The 24517-nt window shown below is 42.1% G+C and overlaps 2 protein-coding genes across 8 annotated transcripts in view; one reads left to right on the top strand and one right to left on the bottom strand.

Annotated features, from left to right (window-relative positions):
* On the top strand, positions 1-21048 carry ATP6V1C2 (ATPase H+ transporting V1 subunit C2). 7 transcript variants are annotated; one of them, XM_033143101.1, is made up of 15 exons: positions 1-469; positions 1693-1765; positions 2340-2511; positions 4159-4226; positions 7427-7512; positions 9521-9550; positions 12690-12784; positions 13346-13437; positions 14179-14277; positions 15533-15601; positions 15905-15997; positions 17857-17950; positions 19377-19474; positions 20064-20193; positions 20362-21048. In XM_033143101.1, the coding sequence occupies exons 3-15, from the start codon at positions 2383-2385 to the stop codon at positions 20455-20457; spliced, it is 1179 nt and encodes a 392-aa protein (XP_032998992.1). In that variant the 5' UTR covers positions 1-469; positions 1693-1765; positions 2340-2382; the 3' UTR covers positions 20458-21048. The 7 variants fall into 7 exon arrangements, with proteins under 7 accessions (XP_032998992.1, XP_032998991.1, XP_032998996.1 ...); XM_033143100.1 differs by lacking the exon at positions 1693-1765; XM_033143103.1 differs by lacking the exons at positions 1-469; positions 1693-1765 and adding an exon at positions 1343-1440.
* The window catches only part of PDIA6 (protein disulfide isomerase family A member 6), a 23512-nt gene continuing 19350 nt past the window's right edge, over positions 20356-24517 (bottom strand). The window contains exons 11-13 of the mRNA XM_033143099.1: positions 24306-24464; positions 23793-23889; positions 20356-22374 (exon numbers count right to left, since the gene is read on the bottom strand). Coding sequence (XP_032998990.1) covers positions 22300-22374; positions 23793-23889; positions 24306-24464 — 331 coding nt within the window. The 3' untranslated portion in view covers positions 20356-22299. The remainder of the gene's footprint in view (positions 22375-23792; positions 23890-24305; positions 24465-24517) is intronic.

The raw sequence follows: 24517 nt of genomic DNA on the forward strand, positions 1-24517 counted from the left end.
CCAGCCCGTGCAAATACCCGAAGGTCTTCTTTGGTGGCTAAGGCAGCAGAAAACTTTATCCGCGGCTCTTCGCCACCGCCGCCCTTTAAGGTGGTTTGGACGCCTTTGCGCAAAAGCCTCTGCGTTTCGCTCGGCTGAAGAATCCTATTGGGAAAAGGCTCCGGTGGGCTCAGCTTTGGATAATCTCCGTAGGAGAGGGAAAGAGAGGGGGGCGAGCCGTCGTGAGTGGACTTACCCCCTGCCCTGCAACTCCGTCTATTAAGTTAAAACAAAATATTCGTCTTTAAGATAGCTGCTTAAAGAGAATAGAATGCTCTAATTATCGGACGTTGGGTTCTTATGTGTGGCTTTGGCCGTTCTCTGGCTCTTTTTTCTGAAAACAGCCGAGGTGATGATGATGGGAGACAAATTGAGCTCCAGCCTTTCCGAGTTTGAAGAGCCACAAATGAAAACCGAAATGTAGGCTAATGTAAGTTGCAGCAATGAAACAGTAGCCAAGCATCAATATAAAAAGTTATTCGGTAGGGGTCTTTAGGTTTGGAGGGGAGGGTGGGGTTCACAGGGCTCTTAAAAGCTGAAGTTGAGAGGCAATGTGCAGTTTATAATTCCAAACTGGAGATGAAACGGGTCAATGTTTAATAATAATAATAATAATAATACCCTGCCCATCTGGCTAGGTTTCCCTAGCCACTCGTGGGACACTTCCAGCAGAATATAAAAACATAGGTAACATTTGTTTAGGTAACAAAATGCAAAATCCAAAGGCTATACAAGGGTGTCCTTTGTGCTTGGGGGAGGGGATTCAGAACAGGTATCCTTACTAGGGTAAATTGAATATTGAATTGTTGAAAGCAACACTGTTTAAAGAGCATTTGTAGTAGTATGCTTATGTCCATTAAAATTAAGTTATTTCCCCCTCCTTTTTAGTGCCTTCGATATGTATTCCTAGAGCAGAAGCTAATTTATCTGCTAATGTAATACTTGGTGTGTCAAATGAGTAAGTTGACTACAGGTGTGTTCCTTATGAAAAACCACCTGTTCCTGATGTTGTGCTCTTGATGAATGAGCTAAAACCTGAAAGAAGGAGGAAACTCTCCGCTCTGGTACTTGGTACTTTAGTGGTGTTGTGTGCATGTAGTTAGCCTGATTTTGCTAGAGTTAACAGGAACAGGTTTAGAAATGAGTGCTGGGCATGCCTACTTGGTGACAAGCTTCATGTATTATTTGCCTGCCATTTATCCCGAACTTTGAAAGATGGAATTAATTTTTATTCGTGGCTGACTTGGGCACTTCTAGTGAAAAGATGGGATAGAAATGTTGCTAATAAAAAAATACCTTGTTTGATAACACACCAGCCCTGTGAGATGGATTACGATCATACCCGATTTGCAGTTTGGGCAAATAGGCAGCAGGGCTTCTGATCCAGAGTTAGGGATACAGGTATGGAAGCCTTACTTGCACACAAGGAGATTGAGGCAAGAGTATACTATTTTTCATTTTTACTGTATTGTTTTATTGTGTTTCATTTTTCCTCCTTATTATTTTATTGAGAAGTTAGCCATTGAGTTCTAAATCTGGGACAGAAGAGTGGGCTCCTTTAGTTTTTAATTACTAAATAGACCTTCTCCCCCCCTTAAGATATCTGTTGGTTACATTTTGTACATTATTTTGCTCACTTTTTGCCATTTTCAGTTTCCAGTGCCTAGCCTTCACTAACCTCTTGCCTGAGATGAACAGTAATAGAATTTCAGTGACCTAGCAGCAGGTATATCCCCCCCCCCCAAAAGTAAAGATTGGTTTACACTTACATTTTCTCACAGTGAAGTTTTAAATGTCCTAAAATATGATTTGTATTTTAACTTAAAGTCTAAAAGGTTTTCCAATCTTCAATGCCATTTTTGAGAAGGTTTCCACCCCCCTCTTTTCTTACTCTAATCAAAATCCTTTAGCTTGCAGTTCATGATAAGTTTATTTTAGAACAGTTGTACAGTACTGCAATCAATGCGACAGGACTTAGAATTTGGTTTTATTACTTTTGCAAATGTTGTGGATTGCTTCAGGCATCAGTGACCTTGTGACTGCAGACTCCTCCCCATGGACCAGATGAAACAACCCAGAGCAGGAAAAAAAGGAACTACTGCCTTATGGTAACATTCAGGGAAAGGTCACATTTAGTCAAGATCTGGATTGAAAGGTGACTAGGCAGAAATACTAATCGTCTTGCTGCTTTTGAAAAACTTAATTCTAGATTGAAGATAATTACCTCTGACCTGATCTATTGTGGGGGCTTTTTGCTCCAGGGTGGTTTTCTTTTTCTTTTCTTTTTTTGGTTATCTTAGTTTTTGGCTACAGTGATTTAGAGTGAAGGGAACTGCTTGCACCATGTCAGAATTCTGGTTAATTTCGGCACCTGGAGATAAGGCAAACCTAATAGCCTGGGACAGGATGAACACAGTGACTGCCAAAGCCAACCTGTCCTGCAACAGCAAGTTCATCATCCCTGACCTCAAGGTAAAGATGGGAGGTGGGGGGAGAACTCAGAACAACAACAGGGCAGGGATGGGGCAGATTTTTCTTCCTTCATGAGGTGGACCTGTGCTGCAATATTAGAATGACTATAAAGGGTCAAATAAATATTATATACTTCGTTTTTGAGGTGTCTTGAGATCAGGAATGAAAACGGGAAGCCATTTTTTTGGTGCAGCTAATCAATGGATTAATTCTTCATAGGAAAAAAAAAGATTTTAAACTTTCCATCAGAGTTGTCATCTCTGGGAAGCTTGAAAGCCTTTTTATAAATAATAAAGTTTATGGGCAACTTTTGACTGGTCAAAGCCCTGAAATGAGCAATGTGCAGCCCTATATTATATATGTTTGCAAAACTGACTTCCAACAGGGTTTACTCCCAAGTAAGTGTTGCGGCACAAACACTTGCATAAGAGTAAATGCTGCTAAACTCAGTTGAACTTACTTCCAATAAGATTGGATTGCAAAAGGTCTGTTACAGTTCAATCCTCTATACATGTTGAGAATTAAGTCCCATTTAATTCAATGGGGCTTCTTATAAGTTAAGCTTGTTTAGCTTTTGTTACATTATTATAGCTGAAGCCAATTTGAATCTGCTAAATGTTTGAGCTCAACTATTTGCTCTTTTAGAAAGAGGATTGCCTAATTTGTAGAAACATTCAAATATCTATTGGTGGTTAAAATTGGCTATGCTCCTGACAGAGAAGTCTGATCTCGCCTTTCAATATGAGCTGTTTAGATGTTCTCAAATTCTTGTGTGGATTTTTCTGTCAATTGGTAAGCTTCTTTTGTTTGACGAGCATTCATTGATCTTCACTTTCCTTGCAGATGTAGACATATTAGAAGGCTATAATATAAGCATGCAATTGTGACAGAAATGCTTGTTCATATCTTAAAACCAGCTGTTCTGTTTGTAACAGGTACATAGCTGTCAACCCTCCCTGCTGTTCCCCACTGCTATATACATAGCTGTCAACCCTCCCTGCTGTTTCCCAATGCTATAATAAGGGAATTTCCCGCAAAAAAAGGAAAAGGTTGACAGCTATGAACAGGTATCTTTAATATCAAAAAGAATAGAAATCAACAATTTATTTGAAAGAATTGCTCCCCTCCCACAAGTAAAGATCAGTCATCTCTAAGGATGAGAATTCAGACTACAATGCTATACATGCTCTCTCACCTCGAAGCAAGTCCCATTAAATTCAGTGAGACTTTCTTCTGAGCAGATATGTATAAGACTTGGCAGCAAAGTCAGTGGCAAAACTTGTACTGACTTTAGTGGCTCAGGGAGACACTACTTACAGTGTTTTACATTATGAGCAAGAAGGTTTTAAGGAACTTAAAAACTGGGAAGAATTCCACCGTGAGTTTTGATCATGAGACTACAGCATAGAATGTTTTCCTGATTTAGAACAGGCTTTTAAAAACTTCTTTAAAAGTAGGTTTTGATCTATTGCAACCGTTTTCCACTGGAGGAAAACATTCCCTTGAACTTTCCCATGAATATACTTATTTGATAACAATAAGTTCTCATTTGCTAAAGAAAGGTCACTTTGAAAAAATAAATGTCTGGTAAAATATGCCCTGCGGCTGACTAGTTTAAGCTTAACGTGTTTGTACTCCCTTCTGCAGGTGGGGACCCTGGATGCTCTCGTTGGCCTCTCAGATGAGTTGGGGAAACTTGATAGCTTTGCTGAAAGGTAAAATAGAACTTATTTACTACACACAAAGAGCAAATGGGTGTTGTTTTTACAAGACACAGTGTTCTTGTGTCAACCTAATGCTGGTATCTTTAACCTTAGCCTTAGGATTCAGCCAGGGTGAGTAGGTGTGGTTTTATTTTCTTTAGAAAAGGATTAACTCTAAATAAGGTCTGGTTCTGCATTTTCTCCTTCATCCAACAGTTATACATGAAACGTCAGGGATTAGTACAGGTGGTGGACTTCATGCTGGGAGTAGGTAGACAAATCCCTGTGAAACTTGGTACTTTTCCTCCTATATTTTGTGTCCTGTGCAGTGGCATGGAACTGGGACACTTCTGCACAGGCTGGCTCTGGGCAAGGAAAGAGCATTTTCCAGCCAGATGGGTGGGGTATAAGTAATAAAGTTGTTGTTGTGTTGTTGCTGTTGTTGCATTTTGCAATATAAACAGCCCAGTGGCTACAGCAACAATCCTCTTCTTCTTTCCCCTCCACTGACAGGTCTTACCTCCCAGAAAATGTCCTCACATTCAGACTCTACATGTCTGTAGGGCTGCCACTTCTTGTCTGGCCCTGAGGGGCGGAAACATTTTGTCAACCCCGAACTGCAGTAGCATGAACTGGTGTCTTCTACTTTGGCAACGGCTAGTTGCCTAATTCAGTTAGCCAGAACTAAAGCACAGCACTGAGCTGGAGATGGGTAATGTGGCTTGAGTAGGCCTGAGACAGATTTGTCTATTCCAGATACCAAAGTTGGCTTTGCCGGTGGGCAGCCACAAGCCAAATCCAGCTCTTTGGCAGTGTCCCTGCCCCCTTTCCTGTTTCCAGTTGAAAAGTGTGAAAAAGGAGGGCTCAAGTAAGCAAGATGAATGAATGAATGGAAAACCCTTACTCTGCTTGCTTCCTCCTTTGTGCGTCACCTTTTCCCTTCCCCATTCTCTCCTTGTTAGTCTATTTAGTGGAAAGTATAGACTGCCATTTTTCTCCAGGCTATCCTGAAGAAGTAATGGAGCATTTGGAGCCTGTTGCTAGGCAACGAGCCCCGGATTTTCCTCCCCAGACAGGGAGCCTCTACCCCAGAGAGTGAAGAAAAGAGGCTTGGGTGTGGTCATGGAGCCTTGAGGAGCCACAAAGAATGAAAATTGAGAGACCTACCCACAACTGCCACCTTCTCATTGTGGCTCCGTAGCAAAACTATTTTCTGACTGGGATCCTAATACTGTTAGGTGCCAAATTTGGATTACAACTTAACATTTAGATGCCTTTTTGAAGCCAGTTATTCCAGCAGGTCTTTGGCCTGCATGCCTTATAATTTTATCACCTCACATGATGGCATTCTATCTGAAGCTATGCAAATGAGCCAGGCCAGGCGTTTACATTTTTGCTCCACTGAAACATCCTGCTGGCAGAGCTGTTATTGGATCAACACACCGAGAGAAGTGCAAGTAAACCTAGATAGGCAGCAGAAACCTGTCAGCACTGCTTCTGGCCAGGACAGCAGAGAAGGGGCAAGAGTTTTCAGGGTCTATTGTTTCCATGTACTTTTATTACTTATTTACACAGGGAGACAGGGTAATTTTCCATGTCACTATAAAGCAGCATTTGGCATTCAGATGCCTTTTCTGCCTGGTCATTCTTGATTTGTTTCCTTATCAAGTGGCACGTTCGTTTTGCAAACCCATTTTAAAAATTGCTGGGAAAAGATGTGGGCGAAAGCCAAGAGTTATGGGATACCTGGCAATCAACGTAAATCTTCAGAAGGAAGGCTAAAATGAACCCTTGAGCTTGGGGTTCCGTTTATTATTTATTGGAGTCCCATTTATTTATTACATTCTGCTTTTTATTCAGAGATCTTGGTATACTTTATTCTAGCTTCAAAATGACCTTGCTGAGGGATACTGATTGGCCCAAAGTCTCGTTTTGCCCATTGTAAAAACAAAAACATGATAACTAAGGCTGGCAAGATTTGGTCTTGTGCACTTCTGGGATTCCACCCCCCTTCAAACAATATGTTCTTGCACAGGTACAGAAATACCTGTGGTCTTGACCAGAACAGAAAAAGCACTAGAGGATAGGGGAGGGACCATGGGCAGAGCCAGGATTTATGTTAGAGGGGGCAGGACTTGGGGGGGGGGAACTGAGCTATCTGTGACTCAATTGGTCAGTTAAGTATTTTTATTTATTTACTTGATGGGGGGTAGTTGCCCCCCGCAGCCCTGACTAAGCCCATGGCCGAGGGACAGACAGATACAGCTCAGGTGATGTCAGGGGCTGGACTGAAGAGAAATGATGGGGGCCGTCCCCCCCTTCTCCTGAACCGTCCCGAGAACAGGAGGATAGTATAGATTTAGAACAGTGGTTTGCAGAAGGGCATAGTTCAGAGGCTGCGGTGGGGAGAAGCTGGGAAATATTGGGAGAGGAACAGCAGGAAGAAGCACCAGGGAAGAGACAGCAGACAGACTCAGTGTCTTTGGAAAGCATTCCTGACCGCCCCCCCCCCAATCCCAGGACCAGGCGAGCATTGAAGGTAGTAGAACAGAAAGCTCAGAGGCAGAAAGCTCAGATTAGCTGACGCACGGGTGACGTAGAATAGGAGAGATGTAGGGGGGTGGGACTTTACTTGGAGCAACACCATTATCTAGGGGAGACTGCATTCCTTCGTCTCTCTCTGTGAATATGGAATAAATTACTTGATAAGAACTTTTATTGTTTATCTGCTTCTTGGCCGCCACCGTGGGAGGGATCGGATTCTCTGCAGCCTGAGAGGTACATTCTGTCACACTGCACCCACTAGTAGCGAATATTCATAACCGGGGTGGGGTGGGGACGGGAACAGGAATGTGTGAGAGCCAACATGCCAAACCACACAGAAAAATAAAAATCTTTATGACCTGTTTGCAGTATAAGGTGCTACCTAGGACCTCTGATAGAGCACAGGTTAAAAACAACTCAAACTGAAGCCCCAGCTGTGCTTTCCTTATCATGATCCTGCACTGATGGGACAAGTCAGGCCTTGTATGCAACTCTGCCTACAATGAAAAAGAGCTGAAGAATTCATTACTAGAGCCATCTCAGAATATGGACCCGGTGACTGTAAAAACATTCGCTTTGAGCATCCTGCTGTAAGTTTATTTTAAATAATGTATGGTTTTTAATAACTTATTTGACTTATCTTAAAAGGCTTCTCTCCTTGCCTTTAGCGTAATAAAGAAAATTGCCCAGTATATTGGAGAGGTTATGGAAGACTCAAAAGACAAAATGCAGGAAAACCTGCTGGCAAATGGAGGTAGGTCCTACAAAGTATATAGATAAACTTGTGGATTTTTTTTTGTTTTTGTTTAATTGTTGCTGGTTTTCATCCAGTTTCCAATGGAAAAAGCTGGACTTAATATATCCATATGCTTAAGGGGTGGGTTGCTACTCCAGTTTTAGAAAAGAATCCTTTCAGATAGTCAGCAGCCTCTGTTTCTACCGGCATCAGGGAAGATAATTTTTGCTCTTTGGTGAGATGCAGATGGCGTGGTTTGGTTTTCTTCCTCCTCTGGTTGCTTGACAAAGGGATCTTGTGACTATTCCATCATGAGTTCAGATTTTCAGAGGTGGCTATTACTCACTTCCTCCCATTATCTACTTCTCGCTAATGGCATGGAGAAATATGCCATAATCACTGTGCGTCAGAAGTCGGGGGGACGGGAGGGACGGACCTCTAATCCACAGGCCAGCCAAGGCCTACCACTGGTCCCAGTTTGGTCCATGAGGCCATTTTTTCTCTCAAAATCACAGCCACTCGTCAATCAGCTGACATCACACTGATGGGTGGGCAACATGAGCTGTTGGCCCGCGGGCTCATTTCTGAGTTGGCTGTGCATGCCAGTGCCCTGCAGGGAAAGGGGCACATGCAGCCAGTGCAGTAGGATTTAACCCACAGCTCACGAGTTCGGGGCTAAATCCTGCTCAGTTTCATAGAATCCATTGCTAATCCCTTACTCATCAGAAAGGGGTTTGTGTTGAAACCCCTGCTAAATGTTTTGACCCCCACTTCAGAACTTCGAAGTGACAGATCTCCTGACATAATTGTGCTGTCGGGTGATTGCCCACTCTTCAGATTTGGCCCATGAGGCCAATCCTCAGAAGGATCTGGTCTATGTAGCACAGTAGAGCAGGGGTGAGGAACCGATGTGCTTTTATTGTGCTGTATTATATTAGATTATATCTGGCAACTGGCAGCGTTTGAGGCTTGATGAGGAAAGTCGGCCTGGGTGTGCAATAAACCCCGAAGATGCAGTATTGAGAGCCATGCAATCAGGTAGAAGATCTGCAAGACTTATAACAAGAAGTTAATTGCATCTTATGCAATTTTGGTTGGTGCTTGTGAGTGGAAGCCTTTGATGCCTAATCTATTCAGTTTCCATTTTATTTCGCTTAAGAGAAAAAAAGGAAACAGGGTTGAATGATCTAGGCTTAATAATGCTTAAAGCAGACCTTCTGAAATAGTGGTGACTAACTTAGTTACATCCAGTGCCATTTTTATAGAAAAAGAGGCATCGGAACTCACCACGAACACCTCCCCCTTGTTCTCTTAGAATGGCAATGGTGCCCAACTGAGAGGTGCCGGAACTGAGTTTCGGCTGAAAAAGAAGTCCTGGTTGTATTGGTTTTAATGGATCTACTCTCAGTATGATGGGAATCTAGATCCGAGCCAAGATCTTTAGTCTGTTAATAGACAAAAATAATGGATGGAGCAACCAGATGTGTCTTCTGTAGCTTCCCCCTCCCCTCACCCCGCTAACCAGTTATTTGGTGGGAATAGAAGTACTCACTCCAAAACACTTTCCCCCATCCCAAACAAAAGCTGTTTCTAGGGATCAGGACTGGTGTTGGCACCTGGCATTCTTGGTCACACTGCTGTCTTGTCCTCTCTTAATTTCCCCCCATGGCCTGGCACCCTGAAGCAGACTATATGGCTGGATCAAAAGCACCTTTTAATTTCCCTTGATGACCCTGACTTAACACCCACTTGCCTTCCCACATTACAGTATGGGAAATTAAGAGAGTGGCTAGACCTGGTTGCCCGGTTTTGCTTATAGCATGACTACCATAACCAGGTGAGCCTGCAGGGACCAGTTTGTTCAGGGCCAGCTGAAACCTAGAGTTGCCCCCGAGTGGGATTTCAGCTTTTAAAGACTAGAACATAATCCCACTCTTTTGACATCCATCTTGTTGTATGCAATAGGCTTAATTTTAAATCTAACCTGTCTTTTTCATGTTTAATAATCACAATTACTATATTTCAGGAGCGAAGGCTAAACTGCAATGTCTAAAGAGTATGTTGAGCATGGGTGATTGTTGTGTTCTTGTAAGCATGCGCTGGTGTGTTTAATGAAAGAGTTGACTCCACATCTGGTTGTAGGGGTACAGTGATCAGGTTACGATGGATTTCTCTAGTAACAACCTCGTAGCTCGATCACCATCTCCCTATGACTCAGATAACAGCAGGTTTGACAACCTCTCCTTTCTTTTCACACTTTCCCTGGATGTATTTTTATTTCTTTCCTTCCAACCACTCACTGCATGTAAAACAAAAGGATGTAGGGACTATTGGATTGTGTGAAAATTTCCTATGCATGTCTGTTTTCAGAGGCGTTGTTAGGGTGGGGCCCAAGCCCAAGCCACAGGACCTGGATCTTCTAGCCCTTTAGCCTTCAACTTTTGCAAATCTGGGACCTGCCTTTTACTCAGACAATACGTTTCAGGGAACCTCCTCCCAACTTTTTAACCATCTATTTGTATGGTGGCAGTGTCGCTGTTGGGACCTACCTTAGATCACGCCACAACCTGGTAGTGGATCCCAGCTCACCAGTAAAAGACCCATGTCCTAGCCTTTCCTGCTCCTGCCCCCCCCTTCGCTTCACTTACAAAGTGGGTGTGGTGCAAAGCACGGGGCAAATGAGACTCTAGCTGCCACCGTCTTAATTGCCCCAGAGGCAAATTAAGCCTTGTCAGAAAAAGTCAAGTTGGGTGTCCTGCCCCAACTGGAAGTGGGATAAATTTGCATTGCTGCATGAAAATTAGCATATGCAAATTTATGCCATAGGCCTGTGCTCCAAATCTTTTAGATTCCTAGCAACGCCTCTGTTTGTACTCGTTGGTTCTGTGCTTAAGACTTCAAATGTTTATCTTCCCAAAACTATTTTGTCTTAGCCCATTTTTTCCCCTTCAATGGACTAGTTAACTAGGCAGGCACCACTAACTGGGGGCCAAACTAGGCATGGCAGTGGCTGTAAGAAATGGCTGTGGGGTGTGTGTGTGTGTTTGTGCACCTTATCCTCGTCCTGGGTAGCATACAGAGTAGACGTCACAAAAATTTGTGTCTTTTCCTTTTTCTTAGCCACCATTGGCACAGGGCAGGCAATGTGGGCCATTGTGGTGTGGCCTGGGGTAAATTCAACTTGGCATTACAAGCGGAAGAGGAATTAAATGTGCAGCTGTTGTTTTTGATGGCAGCTACACATTTAACATCATACCTAGTTTGGCCCTGCATTTGTGGCAATAAAATCCAGATAGGAGCTTACCTGGTAGGAGTTTTGCTGTTGACTTTAAAGGGCTGTACCACAACTTTGCTCCCAGGGTGTGAGTCCAGGTTCTCTCCACCATTGTATTGCCTCTTGTGTTCCTCTTGCATTTTTTAAAAAACCTCCCATGCATCCAATTCATTCCTTGCCTGCCAAAATGGCCAAGGTTGTGTGCTATATTATAGGTGCCAGCCCATCAGCACCGTGCACAGCTAGCTTGACTCTGGTGAGCATTGTGAGTGCACTTACAGAACCTAACAAACCCTACTCCTTTTGTATGGGCTGCTGCTTGTTCTCTTACGCTTGTATTGGCTGCCTCATATATACGGTACTTTATGGAACAGTGATAAGGCACCTGCTGACTCCAGGACATTCTGCATGCTCTTTCTGTGTGCATGCTATACTTTCCATACCCATGAAACCTAAGACTGTAAGGTGACTCTTTTCAAAGACGAGAGAAACCCTAGGGAAGGAAATTCAGATACTCCGAGGGGAACAAATTTCACGTCATGAAAGAGGAAGCTGCCGAAAAGCTGCTCTGACTGTTAGAAAGAAACAGCATTCTCGCGGCGGAAGCACAGCCAAAAAACTAGACTTCTGTTAAAGATGTGCTTTTAAAATAAACACCCTCTCCTAAGATCAGCAGGCTTTATATCAGTTTTGCATTACTTCACTAAGGTACAAATTTTAGTAAACATGCAAGCCCAAGCTCAGCATCAGTGCAGGATATCCAGTTTAAAGTCTGACCCACATTCATGTTGAGTTGGGTGTATGGGAAGGGGGGCAGGGAAGATGAGGAGAGTCTTACTGGTAGGCATTCAAGCGGGTCAGATAAAATAAAAAAGCTGAACAGCAATAGACTATTCCCCATCTCCAAGCACTAAGCATAAGTCACAAACAATAGGTGACCATTGGAAGTTTTTCACACTGGAGCCCCATCACATGCCCATTTTTTCCCCCAGTTTTTGGGCGAAGGCTGAACATTTTGACAGCAAATAGAGGAGTGTAAAAAAGCAGTAAAAATAAAGCATCAGAGAGGTTTCCCATCACACATAATTAGTGCAGCTGGATGATCAAAGCCTGCTTTCCAGTGTACTCTCCCCTCTCAAAAAACCACAATTGCACAAAATATAGAAAATTGCTTGACAAATTATGTTCTGAGGAGGACCTAATCTCAAAGCAAAGTTTCAAAGGATTAATGAACAGAGGAGTCGTTATATTTTGCTGGGGGGAGGGGAAACACCCCTCAAGATCCACATATTTTCATCTTTTCAGACCGAGTAAGGTACGAAACAAACCTAAAAGACCATTGATACACTTGTCAATTGCCTGAATGGTGGTCACATTTAGTTTGGCCCTTTTGAGAGGGAGTTTCAGAACTCTAGGTGTCACAACTGAAAAGTCCCTACTTCAAGCCTTTGCTGATGATACTCATTTAGGATACAACCCATGCCATCACAAGGTCAGCAGCAAAACTCCTATATACTGTAGCTAAGATTTAAATACTTAAGTTCCCTTGGATTGGAAACCATCTGTGATGAGAACACTGCCTTTAGCAGCTGAGGCAGGTACTACAAGATATTTCTTCTGAGCATTACTTTTTTAATCCATGCAGAACTTTTATTTGAATAGCTAATCTACACACCGTGTCTGAAAACGATCAAGTGAGTTGAAGATGGATTTTAAAACAATCCACTTTTATATGGTGCCTAATAATATTGAAAATATGGAAATGATAGCAGAAGGCAGGCATCAGATTGAAACTGTTAATATTAGATTAGCCCCCACATCCTGGTGGTTTTTCTTTCTTTCTTTCTTTCTTTCTTTCTTTCTTTCTTTCTTTCTTTCTTTCTTTCTTTTCAACTCATTGGAGTTACTTGTATCTTTTCAGTTGACCTGATCAGTTATCTGATGAGGTTTGAGTGGGACATGGCTAAGTATCCCATAAAACAGCCACTGAAGAACATTTCAGAAGCATTAGCAAAGGTAATATGATCTCTTTTGGAAAACCACCCTCACAAAAGTTAGTTTTTTGGACTTACAACAGATATGATCATTTTCTTATTGGAAGCAGTGAGTTTTGTGGATTATTTCTGCAGAAACAAATCTGGGTGCTCTCTCTCTCTCTATATATATGGAGGTTACGAGTTTGATATTAAAGCAGGCTATCATAATATATACAGCACAAAAGCCAATAATCCAAAGCAATTGCTTTTTTACACTGGCAAATTGCAGGAATCAGTCTTTCCCCTGCATATGTTTTCTTCCTGAGAGGAGAGAGGGATGCTTCCTTCTTTATCCCAGCATTTGTATAGTTAATAATTAACTGCTCCATAAAGTTTTGAGAATGACTGAAATAGTTTGAAACATACTTGCCAAGGTGCTGTGTGTGCTGAATGCTTGATGGTGGAATCTAGCCATACTGGTGAATTTAGCAATAAAATCAATGTTTTGTTGTAGTATTTTGCATTTGTGGTATGTAAAACTGCCAACATATACAGAATCAGTTTTGCTCAGTTGGATTTCTCCCCCTCCTTTTATATTTAGCAAATTACACAAATAGAAACAGACATGAAAAACCGAGCAGCTGCGTACAACAACATCAAAGGAAATCTTCAAAATCTGGAAAGGAAAACTGTGTATGTATAGCATTTACATATATATACCTGTGCATATGTATAGTGTGTGCGTGCGCATGTGTGCACTTGCATCTGAATATGTATTGGGCAATATTTACTTGCCATGATGATGCCCCAACATGTCAGTGGATGTAGCTGCACTAGAACATAGGCTTACAGACAGGCAATGTGGACCTGACAGACATGGCTCTGACAGTGGGAAAGCAGGATACAAATTGGATAGATAATACAAAACCATCTAGACTCAGGTTAAATAAAAACATTTCAAGGTATGGTGAAGACCAAGAGTAAATGTAAGCTTTGGGGAAATAGAAGGAAGCTCTGTTTTTTTTCCAAACCGTAAGAGCAGTGCTTTTCTCTGGGTGGACGTTGGGGTACGCATACCCCTAAGCATTTTGTGAATCTTTGTACTTTTGTCCATTTACTGTATTTATTTTCCCCAATTCGAACTATAAAATGGTGATTTTCTTGATTCAAAATGAGTACCCCCAAACATTTGTTTTTATTTTAGAAAAAAAAGCACTGCATAACAGCAACCATAATTTGGTCTTACGTTGTGGGGAGGCATGGGGTCCCAGTGTGTTCTGAAGTCAGAAAAAAATATCCTTCCCCAGAACTCAAACCAGTGGCTCCTTTTCTAGTGCTGATACAACAAACACCACTGTCACTAGTAAACATTTGTAAAGAATGAGCAGTGAATGCACGAATCTCATCATTTTCGGCTTTTGTGTCTTCTCTTAGGGGAAATCTTTTGACACGTACTCTAACGGATATCGTGAACAAAGAAGACTTTGTGTTGAATTCAGAGTATCTCATCACTCTCCTTGTTGTAGTTCCCAAGTAAGATAAATTAAGTCCACCCGCAGCAGAGAAATTAAAGTACATATGATATTGCATTATCTCAGCAACCCCCTCAAGGAAGGACACTATGACTGTTATCCTCATTTTGCAGATAGGAAGTTGAGAGAAAGTAGAAACGAGCCACCTGGAGTTCATGACAAAGACATGTTTGAACCAGGGTTGCACGGTTCACTGCTCAGTCTCATAGCCTCTGCCCTGAACTAATTCACGTAAGCATTTTGGATGTAAAATGTGAATGCAGTGAGAGAGAGAGACCCTGAGCAGATGGAAACCAGGATTTGTTTGTTTCGATGTTTTAATTCTTGAAGATGAAAGGTGGTTGTGGAATTTAAACTCGAAGCAGCAAACATACAATGCTCCCACATGCATGTAAAACGGTGAAGGTGTTGCTAAAAAATGAGAAATAGAACTGGGTGTTGTCAGTATATCAGGCCGTATTTCCAGACACCTTTACTCAATGGTTTCATGTAGGTGTTAAAAAGCGGTGGGTGACGGGTGGGCAGATATCAATTGGGATGGGCCCATGGATGTTATGAGGGCTACTGTATTAAATCTGGTATCGCTCAGGCTAAAGGGGCATCTCTGCGAATGGCGATGCCCCATCCCCTAAGACAATAAATGTTGTGGTTTTTAACAGCTCTTGAGACCAACTCCTGTCAGCTTAGGCAGAGATACTGTTTAGGCAGTGGGGTGGACAGCACAACAACAGAACCCCTATACAAAATGATACGACCTCTGGACCCTGGAAAAGGAGATGGAATTGAGATGGACTGTGGCAACCCTTCCTTCCTGCTTTTTCCTGCTTATGGCAAAAGCTGGACCTCACTATCCTGATCCTCCCTGGTTTTGGAGATGTAAGCCAGGCCAGCGTGTTCACTCAGGGTCTAACCCCAGATGGTAGCTGGTTTCCCATTCATCAATCTTGCATGAAAGTGTTAATACTCAATGAATTCCAAGCATGCTAACCATAAGGACCCTGTCTTGAATTTGGATCCAATATATAATACTAGGAAAGATACAAATGCCGGCTCCCTCAGCCAGTAAAGCGAGATGAGCGCCGCAACCCCAGAATCGTCCGCGACTGGACTTAATGGTCAGCGGTCCCTTTACCTTTAAGATACGTAAGGCCTGAGGTTCCAATGAGCAAGGCAGTCAGTCATACAATTTTGTACTAAAAGTCACTTTTCCATTCATACAGATGCTACTGTATAAAATTTAATCTTTCTTGTTTTAGATCAAGCTATGTACAATGGCAAAAAACCTACGAATCGCTCTCTGATATGGTGGTTCCTCGCTCTACGAAGTAAGTGAGATTTCCCTGGTCAGCTTTATCTTAAGCCTTCTCCTCATAGTTGTTTATGAACTGTTAATTCCCCATTGACTCTCATTTCCTTGTCACCCTATGGCAGTAAATTCAGTAGCATTAAATTGACCTGGCAGAAAAGCATAGATTTAGGAATTGTAGGAGTCGAGTTAGGCTTCAGGTTAAGAGCCAGCTCTGCTCAAAATTAGATATTTTTGTTGTTACTGGCTCTCCTGAGCGCCGAGTGTAAAATGGCAGAGTAATTTTTTCCAACAAAGAAATGAACATTTTCTTTTTGTACAGGATGATTACTGAAGATGCAGAGGGAGGACTCTTCACAGTAACACTATTCCGAAAAGTGATCGATGACTTTAAAGCCAAAGCAAGAGAGAACAAGTACTGACCACTTTTCATTCGTAATGCCATGTCAGAATGCTTAGCTTTATTGAACAGAAGCTAGGAATATGCATGCTTAATAATTACACGAGTCGTCCTTCTGAATTCTTTAACTAGTTTCAAATCTGTTTAATTACGTTTTCATACATGGTATTATTTGTATGTATGTACAAATAATGACTGGGGTTAGAAAGGAGAAATATCTAACTCATTCTAACCAATTATATTTGTATTGCATAAATGGGAAGCTGGTAATAAATGTGTTTAGGCTCACACATGAAAATGTCTTAAAATGCTGTAGCTCGCAATTAAGGAACATTAGGAGCTGTATCTCTGTAAGGGGGTAAAGATGCTGATCAAAAAAATTTCAGCATATACAGAGATTTACAGATTTATTGAAAGGCAAGAAGCCATGGAGTAAAACTGTTTCTATGTCGCTTCAAATATGGTAGAATCAATGTGCCCTAAGGCAATTTACCAACCAAATTTTGTACAGTGGTACCTTGGTTCTCAAACTTAATCCGTTCTGGAAGTTCGTTCCAAAACCAAAGCACAGTTTCCCATAGAAAGTAATGCAAAATGGATTAATCCATTCCAGACTTTTTAAAAACAACCCCTAAAATAGCAATTTAACATGAATTTTACTAACGAGACCATTGATCCATAAAATGAAAGCAATAAACAATGTACTGCAGTCACGCACAATAATCAATCAATCAGTAGTGAACTGGGTTCCACACAATCACAAAAACAAAACCCCAAAATAAGTAGCACTAATTGACTGATTTCAGCGTAACACTCAAAACGGAAGTGTGGCACTCAAAACGGAGCATGTTTGGCTTCTGAAAAAGTTCACAAACCGTAACACTTACTTCCAGGTTTGCAGTGTTTGGGTTCCAAGTTGTTTGAGTAACAAGGCGTTTGAGAACCAAGGTACCACTGTATGAGGCTGTACCAATCAGTGGCTCCATTCCAAGTTACATTGGAACCAATGGGAAAAAAATCAGTTGCACCTAACCAGGGTCTTGTTTTGTTAAAAGTACTTTTCGCCCCACTCTTTAAGCCAAAAATTCCTTCCAGAGCATGCTACAATTAATTAGAACACATTCACCATCTAAAAAACAGGCCACTGATTGGAAATCACTTGGAAAGGCAGGGAGGAGGCAGGTTGCTCCTCCTTTGGTTAGAACCAGGGTGGTCTCCACCCTTATCATGCTGTCCTTCCTGAAAGCAGGGGTCAGTTGCCTTTGGTCCCCCTGATGGCAGAGGCCACTGTGTATTACATTTATTTCAGTTCTATTTACAATGCAATCCTATGTGTGCCTGCTCAGAATTAAGTCACACTGTGTTCAGTGGAGTGTACTCTGTAGTGGTGTGTGTTATGGAATTGTACCTAAAGGATGCAATTAGAACCCCACGTACCTGGCTGTAAGCCCCACTGAATTCAAGGCAAGTTATTTCTGAGTACATGTGGTTAGTGGTTGCACTCTACTAAATTCCTATCTCTCAACAAACCTCTCTGAGCTGTTGTGAAGTTAAAGCCATGTCGAGTTTTCTGAAGGAGTCAAGTTTCCCATCTTCTGATGCATCCTTGTGGGCGTACAGACCCATTAGAGCAGAGAAAGAAATGCATGCTAATTGCAAGAGCTCCTGGAAAGCTTTTATGATCGGTCTGACGTGACTTGCCTGCTTAAGAGGACCTGCTACGCCAACATGGCTTGGCATAGCTTTTTAATTCGTAATTTTAACATGTTGCACAGCTTAAAAACGCAGGCAAGGCAGGCAAACAGAATGCAGAGGTTTCAATAAGACAAAGCCTTCTGAATGCCAATCTATTTTCATTTGCTATTTGCTTCAAGGTTCATGGTGCGGGAGTTTTATTACGATGAGAAAGAATTGAAAAGCGAAAAGGAAGAAATGAGGAAGTTGGCTTCTGATAAGAAGCAACAGTATGTGAGTACACGAATTAAGTTCATACCCGTCTTTTCTCTTAAGTATTGGTTTCTAGGCCGTAATTGGATGGGAGGTAGGTTAGAGCAGGTCTAACTAAGAGACACAATGATTCAAGAGACCTTCCTATATTACCCAAGGATGACAACTCTCATGTCAGTTGAATACCCTAAGGCAGGGGTCAGCAAACCTTTAAAGCAGGGGGCCGGTCCAGTCCCTCAGACCTTGTGGGGGGCTGGACTATATTTTGGGGGAAAATATGAACAAATAACCCAGAGATGCATTTTAAATAAAATCACACATTCTACTCATGTAAAAAAATCCATTGGCTGGATTTAGAAGGTGATTGGGCCGGATCTGGCCCCCGGGTCTTAGTTTGCCTACCCATGCCCTAAGGTGCCCTAAGGTGGTATTTTCAGTGCAACATTGTGCAGTTAACTGGATGTCTTTCCACAATATAATGTTTTTGATTGCACATTTCCCACAACTCTCTGAGCTGTGTTCTGGTTCCCTCCTTTTCCTTCACATCAGTTACTGTCTTAAGCACCGTGTGTGATGTTGGTTCCACAAGCATCACATCTACTTGTTGATAGTTCCTGTGAATTCCCTGGTGATGGATGACACAATTCCACCTATCATGACTATACTGGAGCTGGGCTAAAATTTCTCTGTTTTTGTTGTTGTTGAGAAAACGTGAAATTTAGGGTAAAAAGAGAACCTATGCTACTGCTAATCCTGGGCAGAAATTTGAGTAATTTCCTCAGCCCACAAATAGGCTGAATAATATTGAGAGGCCATTTATACCCAATGTCTGACATAGGTTATTTTGTTCCCTTTAGTTGTTGCTGAAAGGCTTCCTAACATTCAAGCATAGGAGCACTTATTTAATTTAAAGCAGGAGCAAGACAGCTCCTTCCTAGAAGTGGAACAGATACCTCCAAGTGAAGCCCTGCTCTTGCAACAATACATGGGAGAAGGTTGCTAGCATTCAGAAGTCGTCCAATATATGTTTAGGCCTTAGGCCAGGGCAGAGAAATTTGTCGCCCTGCAGCTGTTAAGATGCCAACTCTCATGCCAGTGGACAGGAATGATAGAGCTTCTAGTGCCACAGCCTCCCCACACCTGTTTTAGGAAGCAAATCCATACCCCCCCCAATCATGATGAACAAAATTGCTACCTTTTAATGGTATTTCACATTCTTCCATTTTACCTGACCTTAGTTATAGAACAAGAGCATTTGCAGGGATGAGAGGACTTGTACCCTATTAGGTATATCAATATATTGCATAAAAAACTACTATTTGTATGGACAGTAATGTAACTTAAGCCATCCCCGTAGCAGTTTGGTGGGTGTCTTAACAAATATTACACAGTGTCTCTAAACAAATCTAAGTACGGTGTGCCACTTTTGTTTTTTCCTCTCTCAAAGGGTCCACTATTACGTTGGTTAAAGGTGAACTTCAGCGAATCATTTGTGGCCTGGATTCACATAAAGGCTCTTAGAGTTTTCTCAGAATCTGTCCTCAGGTAGGTTGCAATTGAAAACTTTCTGCATTGAAACAGGTAGCACTCTCAGCACCACCATGCCCCAAGGACTCCACCCATAACACAAAAAGGACCACACACACAAAACTAGAAACTGGTAGCTTGTTTCATTAGCAATATATATTTACCCTGCCCATCTGGCTTGACTGCTCCACCCAGTAAGAGAAAAGTCGAACTGAAATAGCTGAAGTAGACCAGATTTGTAGGATCTTTTTATTTATTTATTAAAGCCTTCAGAACCCATTGGCTGAAGCCAAGTGAAAACCAGTGGCTCTGGGGAGCCAAGACAGACTTAAGGAACAGAGAGAGTGCTTGAGCATAGGGAACTGAACATTCATTCCTTTTATGGATATATTACCGGTAACTCCTTCTATTCCCCCAGGCTTTTAATCTGGAAAGGGGTTGTCTCTCCCCCCCCCCCCAATTTATTACTGTTGCACAATTCATAACCACAAACCCTTACTGGTGGATCACTGCATGGTTTGCAGTTAACTACCAGCCCCCACTTTTTAAAATAGTTGTATCAAGTTATCTGCTTGACAGCTTACCCCATTTCTTTCCATTTATAAAGGTATGGCCTACCAGTGAATTTCCAAGCAATGCTAATTCAGCCCAACAAGAAGTCCACAAAGAGACTGAGAGACGTCCTTAATGCGGTCTTCAAACATCTGGATGAAGTAGCAGCAGCCAGTATAATGGATGTAAGTGTCTACTGAATGAAAAGTGCCATTTCTGCTCTGTGAGCGAATCACAAAAACCGGGGGGGGGGGGGTTTCCCAACTTGCAGTATAATCTTACTCTCACCTAACCCCTAATGTACCTACCTGGCCAGTTTAACACTAGTTACATTGTTGAATCTTTCCCCCCAGACTTCTATGGACATTCCTGGCTTGCAACTAGGCAATCAAGACTACTATCCTTATGTCTGTTTCAAGATTGACCTCAGTATTCTTGAGTGCAGCTAATAATTGCCTGAATTGGAAGCATCATTTGTCCTCTAGGATTCGGTTGTTCACGAACAATGAAACTGATGTGGCAAGCACCTCCGGCTCCAAGCTGCTTTTTTAAGAACCCAAGTTCTGAGGGGACCGTGCGACAGGTGCCTTTTCTCATGCAGGAGGATTAAATAACTGTAAGCAAGTGTTCATTTGTAGTTCCCAGGTTTTGCCTGCTTTTACAAATACAGTAATTCTGCCCTCTTCCATTTTGAAAGTATTAAGATTCTGGAGCCTCTTCTGATCATGTTAGAAAACATGCTTCACAAGGCAGTTGTGTTACAGTTGTATTTATTCTTCTTTTTTTGTAAATTAAATAAAAATGAAGCAGTATCTGATGGTTAAGATGATAAAAGTACTCCTAAATCTGTAACAGTTGGAATCAGTCAACAAAGGTACAAACTCTTGCATGAAAGTTAATCGGTAGATCAGATTCTTAATTTAGAATTTAATTTTGGGGATGGGTGAGCTGTTTCAGTGTAGGACTTGCAATAAATAAGATACTTAATCCCTCCACTAATCTAATGTGTGGTGAAAAGGAGAAACTTGGCTGGCAATAGATTAATAAAATACAGTGCTGGAAAATCTAATCCATTTTGAGAGTTTGGTGGAAGTAGTTTCTCTGACAAGGGCGGAGTATATGTGTCCCCTCTTGAAACCAAGTTCAAGATTAATCCCCAAGTCGAAGTAAATTTGTAACACATACCATAGCAACCTCAAGTCTGTACAGAATTTAAAAGTGGCAATATTGACATTAATAAACTTCTCAAAGGGTAATTGGCAGACATGATACTCAAAAGAGAGGGCTCTCTATAGAAAGACCGTCAAGTATTTCTTACCAGGAAGTTCTGTACTTCTTGTGGCAGGAAACATTTGTTTAATACTGGAAACCTAGATTCCTTTCCACAAGCCCTCAGAGAGGAAAAAAAATGCCAAACACTGTACATCAAAACAACCTGGATTACCTGGTTCTGTATCAGACAATAGGAATGCTGTATTAGGAAACCTTTTCTTCCTGTGAAATAACCGTTAAGCAGTCACTGTAGATCAGCCCCTTTTCCGTATCACCAGCATCAATGCAACCTTACTCCTAGAAGATTCCAACTCCAAATAACATCCATTTAAGAGTTATGCCTGCCAACAGACATTCCACACACACACCCCAGGACACCTTCAAGCAATATGGTGCTTCTGTAAACCTGTAAGGCTCCAAAAAAGTGAGATGAAACTCAAGTATCCTCTTCTAAGTAAAATAGCTCCTCTGGTGCTGTTAAGCGCTTACCGTGTAATGACACCGGAAACACTGTGCTGCTTATCAAAAGACAGTGCTGCATACAACGTACAACACTGACGTACAACACTGTGTGTCAAAAATATTTGTTTTATTCTTTCATTGAAACGAAGGCGCTGGCATAACCTAGATTTTTGAGGGGGAGGGGGAGAGAATTAGATCACATTTTAAGGGGGAGGGGGAGAGAATTAGATCACATTTTAAAACTAGTTGAAGTCTTGAGTCACGGCCAACCACATACCAGCTGGAGAAAAGCTAAAACAGGAGTATTTCAATGAAAGATCAGCGTCGCCCCGCATACAATCAATTTTACTCGATACAAAAAAAAAATTAATTCACAGAATTTTAAAGATGGGCTTTCTTGAGAGGCAACACAGTTCACTTGCAACAGTGCTTACGGTAGCCGGCCGAGGGGGCTTCTCTCTCGGTGAAAAGGCCACTGGAGTATCCGTGGGATGCAAAGAGATGTTCCGTCAAACTACTGCTCAAAGTCTCTCAAGAAACAAAGTGTCTTCCTGCTCTCACAATTCGTCTTTCTGGGTATCCCAGTCATCGAGATCTACATCACTGAGATCGATATCCTCTTCGATTGGCAGCTGTAAGGCAACCAAGCGGAGTGTGAATAAAATTTACATGTATCCAGGTGCATCAACTGTTGTGTCTCCATGTGCTTCCTTGAACGAATTCAGAAACAGTGTGCTCGAACCATGACAGGAAGCTCAAACGCACATGGCCAACACACAAATAAGACTCTGTTTGTGCCGGCTATTGTTGCAGGAGACTTCTTGGCTTTAAAACAAAGGTCTAGCTACCTTTCAGTTTGTGCACCTCAACCAGCACCCTTATTAAAAGTGCCCTCAAATTAGACTATATACTTATGCAATTTAACTAGAGCAAGAAGAGCCAAAGTGGTGCCCTTATGGCGCTGTGGACTACAATTCCAACCACCCACTTACCATTGGCTATACTGCCTGAGGCTGATGGGAGATGTAGTCCCAAACAGCTGCACTGCACCACGTTGGCAGCCCTTGAACAGACAGCTCTCGCTCATACACAATGATGTACGCAGCTCATTAAAACTTTCATATTGGAAGGTTGTTCAGTCTTCCTGTGAACTTGCTTCACTCTCAATGTCATCAGCAAGTAGAAAGCGCTAACCAGAGACATTTATAAACTGAAGTTAGGCTGGTTATTGAGTATACCAGTATACTGAGAGAGTACTCTTATTTAGCATAGTGGTTTGTTGCAAGAATTTTGTTAGTAGAGCACCACACAAAAGGAAGGAGGGAAGTTGCCAAAACCATCTATAGCAGTATATGATTGGAATGTAAGACCATAAAACGGGCAGAAGGCTTTTAAAGAGAACTGCAATCAAAGAAATGAGAGACTGACTTCAAGTGAAAAAAGAGGTATTCTGATGAGCTGGACAGCAGGAGAGAGACGTAGCAGTACTATAGATCAGGCATGTCCAACAGGTTGATTGCAGTATTAAGTAAAGTGATCACTTGTGTGGTCCGCAAAAAAAGCTCAACAACACACCTCCCCTTAAAAAAAAAGCTCAACAATTCCAGGCAATGACAATGGGTAGATCATAGCTAGTTGTTTTTTTTTATACTGGGAGCATATTGCAGTCTCTTGGAAGTTGGATGTGCCTGCTACAGATGAATAATGAGAATTGGGATTTTAGCAAAGTCTATGACAATGTACTCCTTCAGATGTTGTGGACGACAACTCCCATCAGCTGCAGACAGCATGGTCAATGGTGACAGATGGCTTGAGTTGTAGTCCGGCAACATATGGGGGGCACCAGGTTGGCTATCCAACTACGTGAATACAGATGTTTACAATGCTATTAAATCTGATCTGGTAACGGGCAGCCTGGGAGAAGACACCCCAGAACGCCCCATCCAAAATCACAAGCTATGGAGTGGATTCCAAAAGAGCACCGTTTATCCCCAAACAAGCACTAAAACAAAATGCTCTGATGCGCAGAGTTCAAGAAGCCACCTCTTACCTCGCCATCTTTGCCGTCCCATGGCTCTACTGTGTTAACTTTTGGAAAAGCCCCTCCACCTACAGGTGCCGTGGACCCTCGACCAACGGAGAGTTCCCTAAAAGGAGAAGGTTCGTTGATGTTTAAAATTGGTTTCTCCCCCCCCCCTTTTTTTTTGAGTGGGTGAAAAAATACCAAACCATTAGCAAGTCTGAGGTGGCATAATTGTTTGCCACCACCCAGTGGGCAATATATGGTCTCCTTGTTTCATTTGCAGCACCTAAAAAACGGTTACCAAACATGCTCAGGTTTACACAAAACCAAGCACACGTAACCTTTAAAGAGTTGAAGTAAAAATTAGCTCTGATATAATGGGAAAATAAAAGCAACCCTAAGAATGATTTTCAAGTCCAGTAGCATTCTTCAACCCAATGCAAAACAACAACTTGTGTCCAAAACTCAAGGGAAAAGGCATACGGTTATTGCCGTTTGGATACCATCAAACGGAGAAAACGTACAGAGAGATTTTTGTACCTCAGGAACTCGTTAATTCCTTGCTCACTGAAAGATCCTTTCAGCAGTGCGAATTTCATCTTCCGAGCGTTAACGGCTGCCATGGCTGGGTAGCCAAACCCTCCAATTCCAAAGGAGTTTTCAAGATCAGACTGAGCTCCAGCTTCTGTCCACAGCCACCTGGGGGGGGGGCAAAAAACCCACATCACCGCCATTGTACATGAAGGTCGGTT

The sequence above is a fragment of the Lacerta agilis genome, chromosome 3, assembly GCF_009819535.1.
Source record: "Lacerta agilis isolate rLacAgi1 chromosome 3, rLacAgi1.pri, whole genome shotgun sequence".
NCBI classification, from domain to species: domain Eukaryota; kingdom Metazoa; phylum Chordata; class Lepidosauria; order Squamata; family Lacertidae; genus Lacerta; species Lacerta agilis.

Excerpts from the sequence above, each read along its gene's own strand:
- ATP6V1C2 (XM_033143101.1), top strand. The coding sequence starts at position 2,383 with ATGTCAGAATTCTGGTTAATTTCGGCACCTGGAGATAAGGCAAACCTA. Across the intron at positions 7,513-9,520 it reads AAACCTGCTGGCAAATGGAG|GAGCGAAGGCTAAACTGCAA; the intron begins GTAGGTCCTACA and ends ACTATATTTCAG. Across the intron at positions 17,951-19,376 it reads CTGATAAGAAGCAACAGTAT|GGTCCACTATTACGTTGGTT; the intron begins GTGAGTACACGA and ends CCTCTCTCAAAG.